Source organism: Suricata suricatta, chromosome 2 (assembly GCF_006229205.1).
Source record: "Suricata suricatta isolate VVHF042 chromosome 2, meerkat_22Aug2017_6uvM2_HiC, whole genome shotgun sequence".
Taxonomy (NCBI): Eukaryota; Metazoa; Chordata; class Mammalia; order Carnivora; family Herpestidae; genus Suricata; species Suricata suricatta.
Window position 1 is genome coordinate 44075903 of NC_043701.1, and position 17220 is coordinate 44093122.

General features: G+C 35.4%; 1 protein-coding gene across 5 annotated transcripts in view; it reads left to right on the plus strand.

The window, feature by feature from the left end:
* PDE1C (phosphodiesterase 1C) overlaps window positions 1-17220 on the plus strand; it is a 509313-nt gene that overhangs the window by 459103 nt on the left and 32990 nt on the right. For all 5 annotated transcript variants that reach the window (XM_029925461.1, XM_029925470.1, XM_029925493.1 and 2 more), the window contains one exon: window positions 540-617. In XM_029925461.1, the coding sequence (XP_029781321.1) occupies window positions 540-617 (78 nt within the window). The remainder of the gene's footprint in view (window positions 1-539; window positions 618-17220) is intronic.

Here is a 17220-nt window from a genome sequence, read left to right on the forward strand (position 1 = left end):
TGTTTTTTTTAACATTTACAAATTACCTTTCAATAAGCTTATTACTTAGAATTCCATTTATAGCTCTGTTTTATAGTAAGAAGTGTCATTGAATCATGTGCAAGATGATTTATTCAATACCTTACCTACATTTGTCCTTATATTATGTTGATAAAGTAGCTACTATTTTCCCCATTTTGTAGATGAGGAAACTGAAGCATATAGAAGTTAAATAGCTACTAATTGGTATAACTTACCTTTGACTTAAGTTTTTCTTCACTCCATAGCCTAATAATAATGCTGAACTGCCTTTCTTGGAAAATAAACATAATTGGATTAAGCACAATATTGTTTAGCAGGAACTTTGTCTTAATTTCTGTATCATAATCTAATTTTTAAGGCCTAATATGTGGTTATAAAAGATATTGACATTCAGACATGTACCCCCTCATGACTAAAATTATGCACTTCTTTTTCCTCTTTTTTTACCTTGACAAGTTTAAGGATATTTATAACTACCCTTTTAGCTATATACTGTTTGTCATGTTTATTACTTTCAGGTGACTTGAAAGATGGTAAAAATAAGACAGACAGGAAGGATCAATCCAATGTCGGAAATGATTCAAAGAAAACAGATGGTAAGAGCATAATTTCCATTCTACTTTTCCATAAAATGTGCAATTTAATGCAATTTTGTTAGAATTACACCTAAAATTGAAATCATGGTTGTTAATATATTCTTATATTATACCCTAAAAAATACTTCACTACATTTAAAGAGTAGTCTATCCTTTTTCGATAATTTACAGATGATTGTTGTATCTCTTCCTCTCCACCATTCTTTCTCCATCACAAATACATTCTATACTCTCTTTATCACTTCTCATTTTTTCATTTTAACTTTAAAGGTGACTGTGGACTTGATGATTAGAATGGAATACAAGTCTTTGTGAATTGTCTAGCATAAATGGAAATATTCCATGTTTTCAGTTTTCATATTTTTCTTTTAATGAGGAATTATTAGTTTCAATAAAAACAGCTATCTGTTCAGTGTTATCACTATGTTGGGAAACCCACCTATTGAAGAGTGTAGGATGAAGTTTGGTCAGCACGAATAGGTCTTACAGGCAAGTTTTAGATGGCAATCCCAATCAAACAAGGTAGAATGGACCCACCTTGTGATGTGCTCCATGAACGTTGCTTTTACTTTTCACAAAGAGCATTCTACTCTTTCCAAAACCTGAAAGTTAGATTATATTATCCTTCAGACTTTGTACTGTCCTACTGAGAAAACTCTTCTTGCCTTTTATAGAAATCCCCTATTTCACTTGTGACATGGGCTTATTCCTCGTGAGTCCTTCATACATGTACATGGTTTTTGTTAGAATCCCAGATTCTCTTGGAATCACACTTCCCTGTACTGGATGCTAATCTGTTCTTTGGTAGTTTGCTTTGAACGTCATTGAAGAACAAATACTGAGTATACAGATTGAAAAGTAAGAGGAAATTTGAACACAACTCCTCACACATCTATTAAAAAGGAAGGAACCTCTCTAGCTTTTGTCTCTAAGTCACTGTGACAGGCTTTCTTTACTCATATGTGTGAAATCAGTTCTCAGGCCTCTTCTTTTAAGCTCATTCAAATAATTCACACCAGGTATCTTATCACATAATACCTAGGGAGCACCCATGTGCAATTTTTCACCAAATTGTTTATGCAAATGGAACCATGTACCTAATAAGGATACTCTCCTTGAATGATTGTGACTAAGACATGAATTACACGGAGACAAAACAGAATTCAAAATGACTGTCTCTTAGTCAGACCCTGTTAATTTGTAAGGTTTGTTGCCAGATATCACTAAACCCAAGTTAAGGTAACACAAGCCAGAACATGTACAACAGAGGAGAATGGTGTTAGATGCAAACCCAGCACCTGGACATCAGGCCCATCCCACATCCACTGACTAGCCCATATGAACTCCTACAGCATAAAAGTACAGAATAAACTAAGTCCCAAATTTTTAGCATAAAGTCTTGTTATATTTTTATATTGAGCTAAAATATCTGCTATGACGTTGTCATGCAGGCATTGTGAATTAAATTTTATTACCTTCATTAAGCCCTTTTATTTTATCTGTGCCCTTTATAACTGAATTGTCCCCAAGTATTTAAAATAATTAAACAGCTTTTTTAAAAGGAGGGTATGGGAACAAGTGAATAGATACTATGTTCTATTGAACAAATAAATGTAAAACTTGATTGTTTAATGAATGGGATTCTTGAGCCTTTCGGGCAGTGAACAGGGTGCAGTCAGTAAAGACAAGACATTTTCTGATATCTACCCCCCTTTACCTCCATAACTCTAACTTCCCACTGCTTCATATGGAGTCTGGTGTGTCCATATACTAACAAGTTTATGTACAAACTTAGACATGAACAACTTTATATTTTAATTTCTTTGATGCGCCTGCCTGACATAAGTCATTATCACTGCTTTGGTATCATAAGAACATAGATCATTGAGTTTTAGTTACTTGTGCTATCTTAGCCAAAAATCTTTACCAGGACTAAAGCTCTTCTTGGTGGCATGAATGGAAAAGAAATTAATTGGTCTCATTTATCTCTTCCCCTTTGGTCATCAAAACTCTCTACTTGAGAAATTTTTTTAAATGATATATGAATCAGTGGGTACATTGACTTTCAAAAGCTATCTAGTAACAATCAGATACATTTTGAACATTTTTTTAATAGATCCTATTGCATCTGATGACCAGAGGGAGTCAATTTAACTATTTTTAATGCCTCTACTCCTAATATAACCTCTGGGAACCGGTGGTGACCAGCTCTATTTGTTGAGAAGTATCCAAGCACAATTCAGTGCCCAGTATGATCAGACCCACTGTGGTTTGAAGTTTCAACATTGTATGCATTCAGAAAGAAACCTGATGAAAACTGGACCACAGTTGATTATTCCCAGACTCCTTTGAGCTGAGACACACACAGAAGGAAGGGGTGTGTGCTGAAAGAGTAAATTACATCCTGGCATAGTGAACACATTGCAATTGTACATTATCTCTGTCAGGCTACTGAAGTACTATTTAGTATCCTGCAGCACTAATTTTCAGACTGACTTCAAAGAATGAATGTTCTTTGAAAATACCTTGTTTACTCTTAGGGAGAAATGTACTAACATAAAAAGATCTGGGCCTCTGAGCCAAGATTCTCTTAGGGCCTGAACTTTCAGTCACTGGAAGAGTAGGATGCCAACAAATGAATTATTTTCAGTGTGTTTTTAGTCATGTTTGAAACAGCATAGTCTCTTGGACCTGCCATAATTTTTTATAGTTGCCCAGAAATATGAACTTGCCCTTAACTTTATCTGATTACATTAACAGAGATATAAGCGATAGCGACTCTTTGTGTCTCTCAAATGACTGATTATAATTAGGCCTTACAGGGTTATTTGCCAAGTCCCAGAGAGGGAGCTCAGCAGGAATTTCTCCTTCACTAAATGTTCTAGGAGTTGGAATGTTTAAAGACGTTTGTGAAATATAAAAATCAATTGTGTAGAGTGAGAAGGGTGGACAAAAGACTGTGGACCTCTGCTTCTGTCAAAAAGGAATAAGAATTAGATTTGCCCTTTCACCTGAAATAATAAAAATAAAAAAGACAACTTCCATGGAAGAATAGTTTTCAAGATACTGGACATCAAGAAATGAAGGACAGTGATCTCCAAGAAACAGGAAATAAAAGAAATAAGCTCTATGATTGTTCCATAAGGTAGCATAAGGAGGGGGAACCCAGGCAGATGTGATGGACTCCTTGAGTTGAAAAGTTGAATAAAGGATCCAGGGAGAGCCATGGTGGCTAAAGTTAACAAGATAAAGCACCAGGTAGGAGAGAGCTGTAGAGATATAGAGCTCCAGAGATCTAAAGAGTGTACATCAAGGTACCGATGGACACATACAGATAGGAAGCTACCTGAGATCAGGAAAGAAGCATTCAACCTCAGGATTAAAGGGAATGGTCCTGATGTTCATACTTCATATAATGCAGGAGGAGTGCCTATTCCCACTCGTCAGCCTTGAATACCTCATAACTTAAAGGAACTTGGGTAGAATACTTCTAATTGTCTTGTTGTATTGATTGGGGAGTAATTAGCAGTAGGTTAAATGCCGCTTTGGTCTCACCTAACAAATCTTGAAAACAAGACATAAAAGGATCAGTACTTTCAAATAACTGCAACCCAGAGTAAAGTTTGTGGATATATATATGAATATAAAAATATATAGTATCCCATAAAGTAAAATCCACAATGTCTAATACCAAATAAAAAATTATTAGACGTGCAAAGAAGCAAGAAAATATGAGGGGAAGGTGGGACAATGGGAATCAATCCAGAACTGAAACAAATTAGAATAACAGACAAGAACATTAAAGCAGTTCTTATAACTGTAGCCCATATGTTTGGAAGTTGAATAGAGACATGGGAGATAATAAAGAAGGCAAAATCAAACTTCTAGAGATGAACACTACAATGTATGATGTGGAAAACACACTGGATGGTATTGCCCAAATAATATTGGATGAGATTAGTAATAAATACAGTGCATGAGATTGGATGTTGCAGAAGAAAAGACTAGTGAAAAACTATCCAAAAATGAAACAATAAAAAAATTGTAAACAGCATCAGTAAATTGTAGGACATCTGCAACAGCCTAATATATGTGTAACTGGAGTCCCTAACATAAAGAAGAGAGAAAGGAGGAAAGAAAAATATTTGTTGAAGTAATGGCCAAATTTTTGCCAGATGATGAAAACTATAAATTCACAGACTCAGAAAGCTTGGTAAAGCCAAGCACAAAAATATATGAAGAAAATTACAGCAAACCATGTAATAATTAAATTATCAAAAGCAGTAATGAAGATAAAATTTTAAAAAAACAGCTAAAGGAATAAAAAACTCATATACTATTGAACAAAGGTAAGATTACTGTAGATTTCTTATCAGAAACAATGCAAATGAGAAGACAGTGGAGTAACATCTTTAACATGCTGACAGAAAAAAAAAGAATTCAACTAAGAATTCTAAATCCAGAAAAAATATTTTTCAGGTATAAAAACTGAAAGAGGGGCACCTGGGTGGCTCAGTTGGTTGAGCATCTGACTTTGGCTCAGGTCATGATCTCGTGGTTCGTGGGTTCAAGCCCCATGTCGGCCTCTGTGCTGACTGCTAGCTCAGAGCCTGGAGCCTATTTCTGATTCTGTGTCTCTTTCTCTCTCTGCCCTGTTTACTCTCTGTCTCTCTCTGTCTCTAAAAATAAATATATGTAAAAAAAAATTTTAAAGCTGAAAGAATTCATCACCAGTAGACCCATAATACAAGAAAGGTTAATGAGAGGCTATAGGATAACTACATCAGTTACAAATATGAACCTACACAAAAGAATGAGGCACACAAAAAATGATAACTAGATGGATAAATACACAAGATTTTTTTCATATCATTTCAATCTCTTAAAGACATTGTTTGATATGTAACATATACAAATGAAATGTATGTCAACAGTAGCATAAAAAGCTGGGAAGGGAGAAATGGAAGTATACTATAGTGAAGTTCTAATATGCCTGAAGTGATATAATGTCATTTGAAGGTAGACTGAGATAAAATAAGGATATACTATAAAATATAAAACAATTAAAATAACAAAACAAATACATTTAGAGAATAAGCCAACAAAAGAGATAAATTGGAATTATACCAATATTTAATCCAAAAGAAGGTAACCAAAATTAAAAAAAAAAACTGTAAGAAGGGAACAAAGTACATATGAGAAGAATAGGAAACAAACAGCAAGACCATAGACTTAAAACTAAGCTGACATCAGCTATGACATTAAATGTGAATGGCCTAAGCACTTCAATAAAAAGGTAGAGATTTTCAGATTGTAAGACCCAGGTATATTGTCTTTATAAAAAAAACACAAATAGCCCAAAAGTAAAAGGGTGGTAATTGGTACACCAAGCTAACTCTAAAAAAAAAAAAAAAGAAGAAGAAAAAGAAAAAAAAAAGCTTGAATTGAATAGCTGTATTAATATCTGACAAAGTAGATTTTTTAAAATTTACTTTTAAGACAGTGCAAGCAGGGGAGGGGCACAGAGAGGGGGACAGAAGATCTGAAGCAGGCTCTATACTGACAGGTTGACAGCAGCAAGCCCAATACAGGGCTTGAACTCACAAACAGTGAGATCATGACCTCAGCTGAAGTTGGACATTCAACCCACTGAGCCACCCAGGTGTCCCTGACAAAGTAGATTTCTTGCAAACATTATCATCAGAGATCAAGAAGTTCATTTCATGGTAAAGCTGTCCATTGATCAAGAGGATATAATAATCCTTTATATTTATGTACTAAAATATATAAAATGAACTGCAAAAGATTTCAATCTATAATTTTACTTAGAGACATTAATATTCCTCTCAGTTATTGATAGAATAAATAGATGTAGAATCAGCAAAGAAAGGGAAATTTGAACAACACTACCAACCAACTTTACCTAATTGACATCCACAGAATACCCAACAATGGAGAATACACATTCTTTTCAAGTGAACACAGAACATTTATCAACATAGACCAGATTGTGAGTTATAAGACAAGCCCCCCAAAATTCAAAAGGAACCAAATCATACAAAGTATGTTTATAGGTAATAGTGGAATTAAATTGTCATAAGTATATTTATATTATTTTATTATCTTTTTAATATATGTAGAATATATAATGACATAATCTATTTCCTTATATTGGTAATTTGTTTTTTTTCCTTTTCTTTTCCCAGACCAGTCTGACTAGAGGATAATGTTTTATTAATTATTGTCATTAATATTCCCCATTGTTTTTCTGTTTTTATTTTATTGCTTTCTTATCTTTACTATTTTTTTCTTCTGCTTGGATTTAGGTTGAGTTTGCCTTGTTTTCTAGTTTTATAAGGTGGAAGTTAATGTCTTTAATTTGAGATCTTTATTTTTCTGTAATGTAGGCATTAAGTGCTATAAATTTCTCTCTAAGTACCACTTTAGTAGTATACCAAAAATTTTAACGTGTTGCATTGTATTCACATTTAATTCCAAATACCTTCTAATTTCCATTTTGATTTTTACATTAATCTAAGAGTTATTTAAAAGTGTACTGTTTAGTTTCCAAATATTGGGGAGATTTTCCAGAGAGAGTGGAAATATAAGTCCTCTCCAAATGGAGCTCCAAATTCATGCAATCCCAATTAAAATTCTAGGTTGTTGGGTTTTTTTGGTAGAAGTTGACAAGCCAATTCTAAAATTTATAAGAGAATGCAAAGCACCCAAAATAGACAAAGCGACTTGGAAAAAGAAGGGAAAAGTTGGAGGACAAGGTAGACCTTGTTTCAAGACTTACAATAAAGCGATAGTAATTAAGGCAGCATAGTATTAGCGTCAAGATAGACAAATGCATCAGTGGAATAGAATAGAGAGTTCAGAAATAGATCCACATGTATATGGACAACTTGTTATTGATAAGAGGCGTTCCATGGAGAAAGGTAGTCATCAACAAGTTGTGATGGAACAATTAGATATTGATATGCAGTGTAATTATCTCCGGGATTTCCCATCATACACAAACATCAATTTAAAATAGATTATAAACCTAAGTTTAAAATGTAAAACCATAAAACTTATGGTTAAGAAAACAGGAGAAATTCTTTGTAATCTCAGGTTAGTGAAGGTTTTCTAGATATGACACCAAAGGTATAAACCATAAAAGAACAAATTGATGAGTTCTACTTTATCAAAATTAAAAACTTCTGCTCCTCAGAAGCCCCTATTAAGAGAGTGTAAATATGGCCCACAGACTGGGGGAGAATATTTGCAAAGCCTATATGTGTTAAAGGAGTTGTACCAAAATATATAAAGAAACCTCAAAGTTCAATAATAAAATAAATAAGCACAAACATGCAAAAGATCTAAACATTTCACAAGAAGAGATGTACAGCTAGCAAAAAAGTACATTAGAAGATCATAAACATCAGTAGGAAATGTAAATTAAAAATCATATCGATAGAAAACAAAACAGAACTTGTATGTGGGGAGATGGTTTTACACTTGTATACTATGTTCACCTAGTAATTTCTTAGCTCTCTACTTCACTTTGCCAGTCAGGACACAACTTTGTCAGCTCATTTCCTTACAGCCACTGTTTCTGCATATTTCTTAAGTTGTTCGTATTCTCCTCCCTATGATATCAATGCAGGAAATCTAAAAGGCAATAGAGCCAATATCACTTCTACTTGTGATTAAAAAGTTTGTTGTGTACATTAAAGCAAGTTGCCTGTAATCTGATTGTTTACAAGACTTGTATCTCATGACATGTACTTGCTACAGGGCTCACAAGAGTCAACTGAAGAAATGCTTGTGTTGTTTCTGTTTTCTGTCTAGCTGATCCTACCAAAGTAGTTTGGAAGTGGGTAAATAAATGGAAGGGATGACTTTGAGTTTGTTAGATGTGTTTTGTTCTATTAGAAGAGATGCACCAACTTATTAATAAAAGCAGAGGAAGGATAGAGTCTGAAGCTTTCCACTTGAGTTGTATTTGATGTTCTTATCTTTTTAGCTAAAATTGCGATTTTTTTTTTGTTAGTTGCCTTAGGATGGGGTGTCATGACTTGCCTGCAGTGAAATTGGTAGTGAGAGATAGATAGGGTCTGTACAGGCCTGAAAGTGTGCCGGTCTCTGCAAATCTAGGGAGGAAACAGCCAAACAGCAGGGTACGTGTAGAACTGAGACACACGTCTGTCTTTACAACAGGGATAGTGTGTCTGTCTTTACAACAGGGATAGTTTTTGAGTTAAGTTCATACTGAGAAATTTGAGAAACAAAACACACTGGCACATACATTGTTAGTCGGGAGGCATGCATTTGTTGGGGCCATCACCAATTTTAGCATCTGCATGGATACTTGTACCTCAGCATTCTCAACTCAGCAATTCATGTTCACTTCATTCTTTGTTCCAAATATTTTTTCCCACACTACTCAGGAAAGTGGTTGTTAGGCTGTCCTTGTACCCTAGAATAAAGAAACCATAGCTTGTGATCAGTGCCTCCTTTTATTACCTCGTTGCTCCAATCTATGCTATTTCTTCTCACAGGGCATCTTATTATCACTTGCAGCTGGAGTTGGCTGTGCTTTGGTCCATGCAGAGACTTAGAAACAATTGAACACATTTACTCATCTTCAGGACACTCATATTTGAATCAATCCCATATATGCTAGCCACGGGAGACTTTACAGACGTTTGTATTTATTTAATATTTTCCATTTTTGACAGATTGATGTGTTTCTAAGCAGCTTGTCAGTAAAATTTTATTCAGAATTCTAATGGGTTCACAAGTCTAGAGGGCAGTGGTCTTAATGGCCATCTTGGTTCAAACATCTATCCCAAATTGTATTGCATAAGCTACACATAAGAAATGTAGTGATAGAAGAGATTATGGAAACTTGAAAATTCCTGATATCGGATTTTTGAAGTGAAATCCACTTTGGATTTTCATTAACTTTGTTCTGTATGTAAGAACTATCTTTCTTTTTGAAGTTTTTATTTACTCTGACAGAGAGAAAGGGAATCAGCTGGAGTAGAGTAGAGAGAGGGAGAGAGAATCCCAAGCCCGATGTGGGGCTCAAACTCAGGATGAACACAAGATCATGATTTGAGCCGAAATCTAGAGTCAGATACTTAACCAACTGAGACACCCAGGATCCCCAAGAACTATCTTATCTGAAAAAAAAGAAACAAGCAATTCCTTCATTTGGGAGCCTATGCTTTTTGTGATGATGTAAAGGAGGCCTGCTGATTAGGAAGAAGGGCTCTACTTAATGACACAGAAGTTTCCTATTGACAGTAAATGAAGAGTTGGTTGTGCTGCAAAAGATTTGTTGACACTAACACTCAATACTCATAACCAATATGTAGTTTTGACTGCTAATTTATTGATGTACAGTATGTACACTGGAATACTCATGTCAACTGGCCAGTCAGTGGTTTCTTTCTCCTGAGGGAAAACCTACCTGGGAATTCAAATCATATCAGAAAGTTGCTTTACAAGCTGAGAACATAAGGGAAGTTAGTTAATGAAGTGTGACTTTAAGGTAGACTATCTTGATTTCTCTGTCTCCACCATTGGGATAGACTTGCTAAGAAGAATAGATGGGAGGCATCTTGTATGCCCTGTATTCTGACAGTGCAAGCGACACTCCTCCACAGCACCTCGTTTTTCTAGTCTCCTTTTTGACCACACATTCAGCCATCAGATGCATTGATATCTTGGAGTAGATTATCATTCTTGTTCACTTTTATTCCATTAATTTACATCCAAGTTAGTTAGCATATAGTTCAGCAGTGATTTCAGCAGTAGATCCCTTAATGCCCCTTGCCCATTGAGCCCATCCTCCTCCCCACAACCCCATTCTTGTTCACTTTTAGTTGTTCTTGATTGCATTTCTGGACCCTAATCTTTTTTTTTTTTTGACATTTTTTTCTAATTCTCAATTTGCTGTTATTTTTTAAAATTTATTTATTTAAATTCAAGTTAGTTGACACACAGTGTAGTATTGGTTTCAGGAGTAGAACCCAGTGATTCATCACTTACATATGACACCCAGTGCTCATCCCAACAAGTGCCCTCCTTAATGCCTGTCACCCATTTAACTAATCCCCCCACCCACCTCCCCTCTAGCACCATCTCAGTTTGTCCTCTGTATTTAAGAGTCTCTTATGGTTTGACTTTCTTTCTGTTTTTATCTTATTTTTCCTTCTCTTCCCCTATGTTCATCGTTGTGTTTCTTAAATTCCACACATAAGTGAAATAATAGGATATTTGTCCTTCTCTGCCTGGTTTATTTCACTTGCCATAATACAATCTAGTTCCATTCAAATGGCAAGATTTCGTTCTTTTAGATTGCTGAGTAGTATTCCATTGAGTGTGTGTGTGTGTGTGTGTGTGTGTGTGTGTGTATCACATTTTCTTTCTCCATTCATCTAATCGTGAGAAAACTTTGTTTTTAAGGCAGATGTCTCTTTCTGTTTCTCATTGTTTTTTATTCCCCACCACAGCCTACCAGATTTTCATAAGCTTTACACATATCCAGAGGTATGCTCAGATCATGAACTGTGGTGGATAAAAAAAGGCCAAGATGGTGAACAGTTCTGGGAACATTGACTATTATCCTATCCTTTTCTCTCCAAGATAGTGCTACTATAACCATAAACTTGAATCCTTTCTAATTCACTTTAAAAACAAAACCTGTAAAACTGCAGTATTTAACTGTTTTTAGGAATGAATGATTTGCAGGCCACTTTGCTATTGATCATGCCACTGAAGTCAATTGCTGCTGCCTCAAGGTAGTTTCTACAAATAGTTAATCCCATCCTTTTTTTTTTTTTTTTTTTTTTACTTTTTTCCTTCTCAAAGCTTAACATTCTTTTTTCTTAGTTCTGGGAAGATACTGCACAGTAGCCTTTTATGTATTGACAAAACATAGGCCTATTTCTTTAATAAAGAAATTTCCTTCAGTGTGAAAATCCAGCATCCTTGAGAGTTATTTTCCATGAGTGCACAGGGACCAAACATCTGGAGTCCCCTGGGTCCCAGTCAAGATAAGTCATCATAACAACACATGTTCTGATTAATATCCCATTTCCCTTCACCATTTGTCCATGAAAACTCCTGTGACCCATTTACATAACAAATGTCTGTATATGTATTAGCATGCGGAGATCAACAATAAGTAAATGGTATGGTTTAGCAAGAAGGGCCATGAAATATTTGTTTTTCAAGATATTTTACATTCTTATTTTCCCTTTTTCTAAATTTTTTAATGTCTTTTACTTTTGAGAGAGAGAGACTGAGCAGGGGAGGGGCAGAGAGAGAGGGAGTCACAGAATCTGAAGCAGGCTCCAGGCTCTGAGCTGTCAGCACAGAGCCCAGGATGGGGCTTGAACCCACAGACTGTGAGATCATGCCCTGAGCCGAAGTCGGATCCTTAACCGACTGAGCCACCCAGGAGCCCCACACATTCTTATTTTCTCCGGTAGTGTGATAACTGAAGTGTCTAAACCCTGCACTCCAATGTCCCTGTGAAAGGAAAACTACAGAAAGTTAATAAAATGGAGGAGAGAACTGAAATATTATTTTTTAGATGCCTGTTATTTTCATGCATCTGGATAAAGTCTCACTAATTAGATTTAAAGAGTTTTATTGACTAAACAGTTTTTTTTTTAGAGGGCATGAGTAAACAATGGGCAGAGAAAGAGGGAGAGTGAGAGAATCACATGAGGGGCAGAGAAGAAGAGAGAGAGGAGGAGAGAGAGAAAGGTGGGATTCACCCAATACAGGGCTTGAACTCAAGAAGCCTATGAATGCTTCATGATATGCTTAAGTGTTATTTTCTTGTTAACTTTAGAAGCTGTGCTATAGGTTGACCCAACAAGAGTTATTGTGAGTCCAGCAATGCTGAAACCCAAAATAATTGTTTTTTGGATGGATTTTGGCAAATACTATTAACCAGTCCATAATATCTGAGTAGGAAGTGGTCAAATGGAATGGACTTGAAAAATGTATCTGCTCCTTTTCACTGCAAACTTACACTCTTGAAAGCATGGAAATAAAAAGCCTGTTACCTACACGTGGTCCTCACATTGATGAATCACAGTGGATCAGAACAGTTAGTCCTCCTTACACATGTCCATTTCAAGCCAATGTATTTTTATATACTTTCAGGTTTAGTGAATATCTTTGTGCTTTTCGTAAAAGGGTTTATAATGGATATCCTCATGGTGGATTATAAAAGAACAGGTGACATGCTATTATTCCTGTACTTTTTTGTGCTTTTAAAATTCACATTTGTAGTATCAGAACAGCAAGTGAAATATATACATGTATATACATATGATATATAAAATTGTATAAATATATGTATATACAATATATGTATAATGTGTATATATGCAATATTATCTAAATAATATGGTGTAAGATTGGTGGGTTTAAAATAATTAAATTGTGTTATACTAAAGAAAACTTCTGAAGTCAATTCATGCTTTTTTACATAGCCATTCAGATTGTAGTTTCTTACCAAATAACTACATACTAGAAATGTCAAGTGAAAGTATATTATGTACTCTTGGTAATGACAAAATTAATCTTTTTAAACAACTTTTCCCTTGGAACTACTGGTATATAAGCTTTCATCGTTTCACTCTATCTTCTAGACATTTCGTTACACTCTTAATGTACCATTGTATTTTTAAAGGAATCCATTTTGACAGAAAGGATTATAATTTTGGAACTGTGGAAAATATAATCTTTTCGCTTAATACTGATGTTTAGGATTTAAAAATTGTTTCTTAGTATTCATGAAATAAATATTTATCTGTCCTCCCTCTAGAAAAAATAGATTTTGTCAGATTCTACACGGATTGGAGAAACACAACTAACAATGCATTTGTCAAAAGAAACTATTAACATTATAAAAAATTCTTTAAAATAACAGCTTCCTGAAAATAAATATGTGCCAATGCCAGGAGCTAGCAAGTCTCTACATTGTTAATGCCATTTCTTTTCTAGACACACACATTCTAGGAGAACCGTTAAAAAAGCAGTATCAACCAAGTATTGAAGCTTCCCCTTTCTATTTATTCTTAACATTTGCCACAGAAGGGCACCACAATCTTCAAGTGATGACATCTGTATCGTCATAAGAATTAGCCCTCTACAATACATGCTATCTTTATCTTATATTCTGGAGCCATAGTGAAAACTTGAGAAAAAATATTTGTTTTTCTTTCACTTATTTTGAAACTTATATTCCTTTTCCTAAACTAATAAAATTGAGAAAACATGCAGAACAGTCATAATGTTTCAGGTCTAAAATTCCAGACTCACTTAACTTTCTCTGAAGGACTGTCTTGGTCTCTGTGGTCAGTCTCTGACTTCATCTTGGCTTCAAAAATAGCAGATTCAAAGACTGATCAGAAACAAAACTCTTCTGTGCAGACAACGGTACCCTCACCTGCACCAAAGAGTGGTAGGGGCTACTGATGCTTGACGTTTACTTACCCTTTAAGAGTGGGCTCAGCTCTGAAGCACTTGGAGAGTTGAATGTTTTCATTGTTTCCTTAGGTGTTAAAGTACCAAGTTCTTAATACAGAGGGTAACAGCAGTAAAATACCTTGGGAAGTGTGGGACAGAGGAGAGTAAGTTATTCACAAATTTTAAGTTTGGAAAGAAAGACCATGCTGTATAAAGGGGGAGAAAAGGCAGAAAAATTCGAGAATAAGAGTTTAATACCATCATTGTTCTCAGTTAACAGCACAGATGCCATGGATCAAAAAGAAAGAAAAAAACAGTAGACCCAAGAACTACCATCTTTTGTTCTTATTCTGTGTATTTGGATCAAATGAGTAAATTTTTACAGATCATCATGTAGGCATAGGCAAGGTTTCAGGAAGTTATATTCCTATAAATTTATTTACTCTTGTCTATCTGTTCATCCATCCATCCATCCATATACCCATCTGTCTTAGCAGGGCTATAGTTTTATGCAGTGAAATTAACTTAGGACAATCATATTATAATCATCTCACTTATCATGGGAGCAAGGAGAAAGCAGGCAATATATACTATTGGATATTTAGTGATAACCATTTAAAATAGCACTTATGACCTAAAACAGTGAAATATGTGCCTGGATAAATACTAACAGCTGTATCTAAAATAATGTTTATTTGTTTGTTTTTATCATTTCTTCATTATTAAAAAAACAAAAAGACCTACTTATAAGCCCCACAGAAATTCTAGTAGACACATAAAAATGGGTTAAGTTTTACCAGACGTGTTCTTTCCGTTGTTTACTGTATCATTTTGTCATTTTCGTAGAAAGTTGACTCCATAGGGAGGCAGCTCTGGTAGAGTTTCTGGAACCTGAAAATGTGGTTTGAATCCCAACTCTCTTCTCAGCCAAGTCAGCTTATTTCATTAAGCTTGGATGATAGTTGAATCAGGCTGTGGAAAATCAAACCCACGAAAAAAGAAAAAGAAAAGTGTTTACAGTTGTTTTTCAAGCCTGGTGCCAGATTCCTGTGAGGGCTGCCTCATAGATGATCTAAGAATAAACATTATGACAGATTAACATACTTTTAGAGTCAAATCATGTTAAATCAAAATTTAAGCCTCTTCTTAAAACAATTATCTTTAAACCAAACAGTTTCATACAGCATCTCCACTTACCTGTAGGAGGAGTAGCGTGGGAAGGTGGAATAAGCAAGACCACACTGTGTTAAATTTCCATTTTCTCTTTCTTCAAGTGAAATTGCTGAAGCATTCTTTGTTATTCATTTCTGTAGAGTAGATATGTTTCTGTGAATTCATACAGCATGTCTTCAGGATTCAGAGCCTCACAAAGGCTTCCCTTTTGTGAGGCAGAAGAAGTCTTTGGTTATGGGGTGGGTGAATGGATGGCACTTACTTAGATATTTTCTTGAATTATCCCAATTTCAGTTTATCAGTCATAAAAAGATGGGTGAGTTTAACTGCTCTCTGTGGCCTCCAAAAAGCCAACATAGATTTAAAATCAACAGAATTCAAAGACCCTTTGACAAAAAATAATCCTTTATCTCAGTTAAATAGAGAGTGGTCACTTACATTTTGTCTTCAGGACCTTATTTTCATAATACTCTGCAGTCTTACCCAAGTTTAGCTTAAAATTCATATCCAATTTTAGTTTAAGTTGAAAACAAAGACACAAAATGAAACCACAAAAAAGCAAATATAAGGCACTCAAATTTTTGGGGTGTAAATGTGAAGTGAGTAAGGAGCAAGCCTGATTTCCAGACCATGTCAAAGCTGACCACACAGCCGGTGCCCCTCCTTCGGAAGATCAGTTTCGTAAGTGGGACAATTTCTTCAAAGGAAATATTTTTTAAATATTTTTTTAAATATGAAAAAAATGTTTTTTATTTTGAGAGAGACAGCAGGGGAGGAGTAGAGAGAGGGAAACAGAGAATCTCAAGCAGGTTGTACACTGTCAGCACAGATCCCAAAGTGGACCTCAATCTCATGAACTGTGAGATCATGACCCGAGGCAAAATCAAGAGTTAGATGCTTAACTGACTGAGCCACCCCAGTGCCCCAGGAAATATACATTTTTGACATATCATACCTTGCTATTGAATAAAATATAAAATAAATGGATTTATGATTGAAGTTTTTATTTCATTCTATGAAAGTCCAGATTTCCAAAAAGGGTGGAGAATCTTACTCATCATTATGCTTCTGTATCTGTCCCATCTACCTGATGCTTATTTAATTAACTTTCAATTAAAAAGTAATAATTTGTTGGGGTGACTGGGTGGCTCAGTCAGTTAAGTGTCCAATTCTTGATTTCAGGTCAGGTCATGATCTCACAGTTCATGAGTTTGAGCTTCACTATCAGTGCAGAGATCTCTCTCTCTCTCTCTCTGCCCCTCCCCCTCCCCTGCTCATGCTCTCTCCCAAAATAAATAAACTAAAAACATAAAAAAAATAATAATTGGTTGAGCATGTGCTATATGTCAGGCATTGTACTATATGCAAAAAGACTTACGAAGGTAAATGATGTTTTCTCTGTTGTCAAGGAGTCTATAGTCTAGGTAGAACATCTTCTTGCAGATAGCTATGATATGAAGCACGTTACAGTAAGCACCCTAAAAGATTCATAAACAGAAGCTACTTTAGAGAGAGCATGTATTCGGAAAGGCTATGACAATCATTCAGGTCACAGACCCAGCTACAGAGCATATGTCTGTTTTTCTTTTACTGTTGGTTGTACTTAATGAACACAGGTGCAGCTGAAACCCCCTTTTCCGTTACTTACCCCTTCCCTCCCTCCCTTGACCTGAAGACTGTGCACCAGAGGATGGAGATCTACAGCCATTCATAAGCAATGACTAGAAAAGGAGAAAGGTCTTTTTTCAAAGACCTGTGGGTTCCATTTAGACCCTAGATAGACTTCTTTCTATCTCTGGAACCCAGCAGAATGGATTTTAGCCACTGCTAACCTGGCTGCATGAAATAGGATGTGCATCATTTCCCTATTGGCTAATTGATGCTCACTGGGTATATCAGGGGTCCTAGTCCCCAGCTGTCTGTCCCTATCATTCTTCCAACCAAT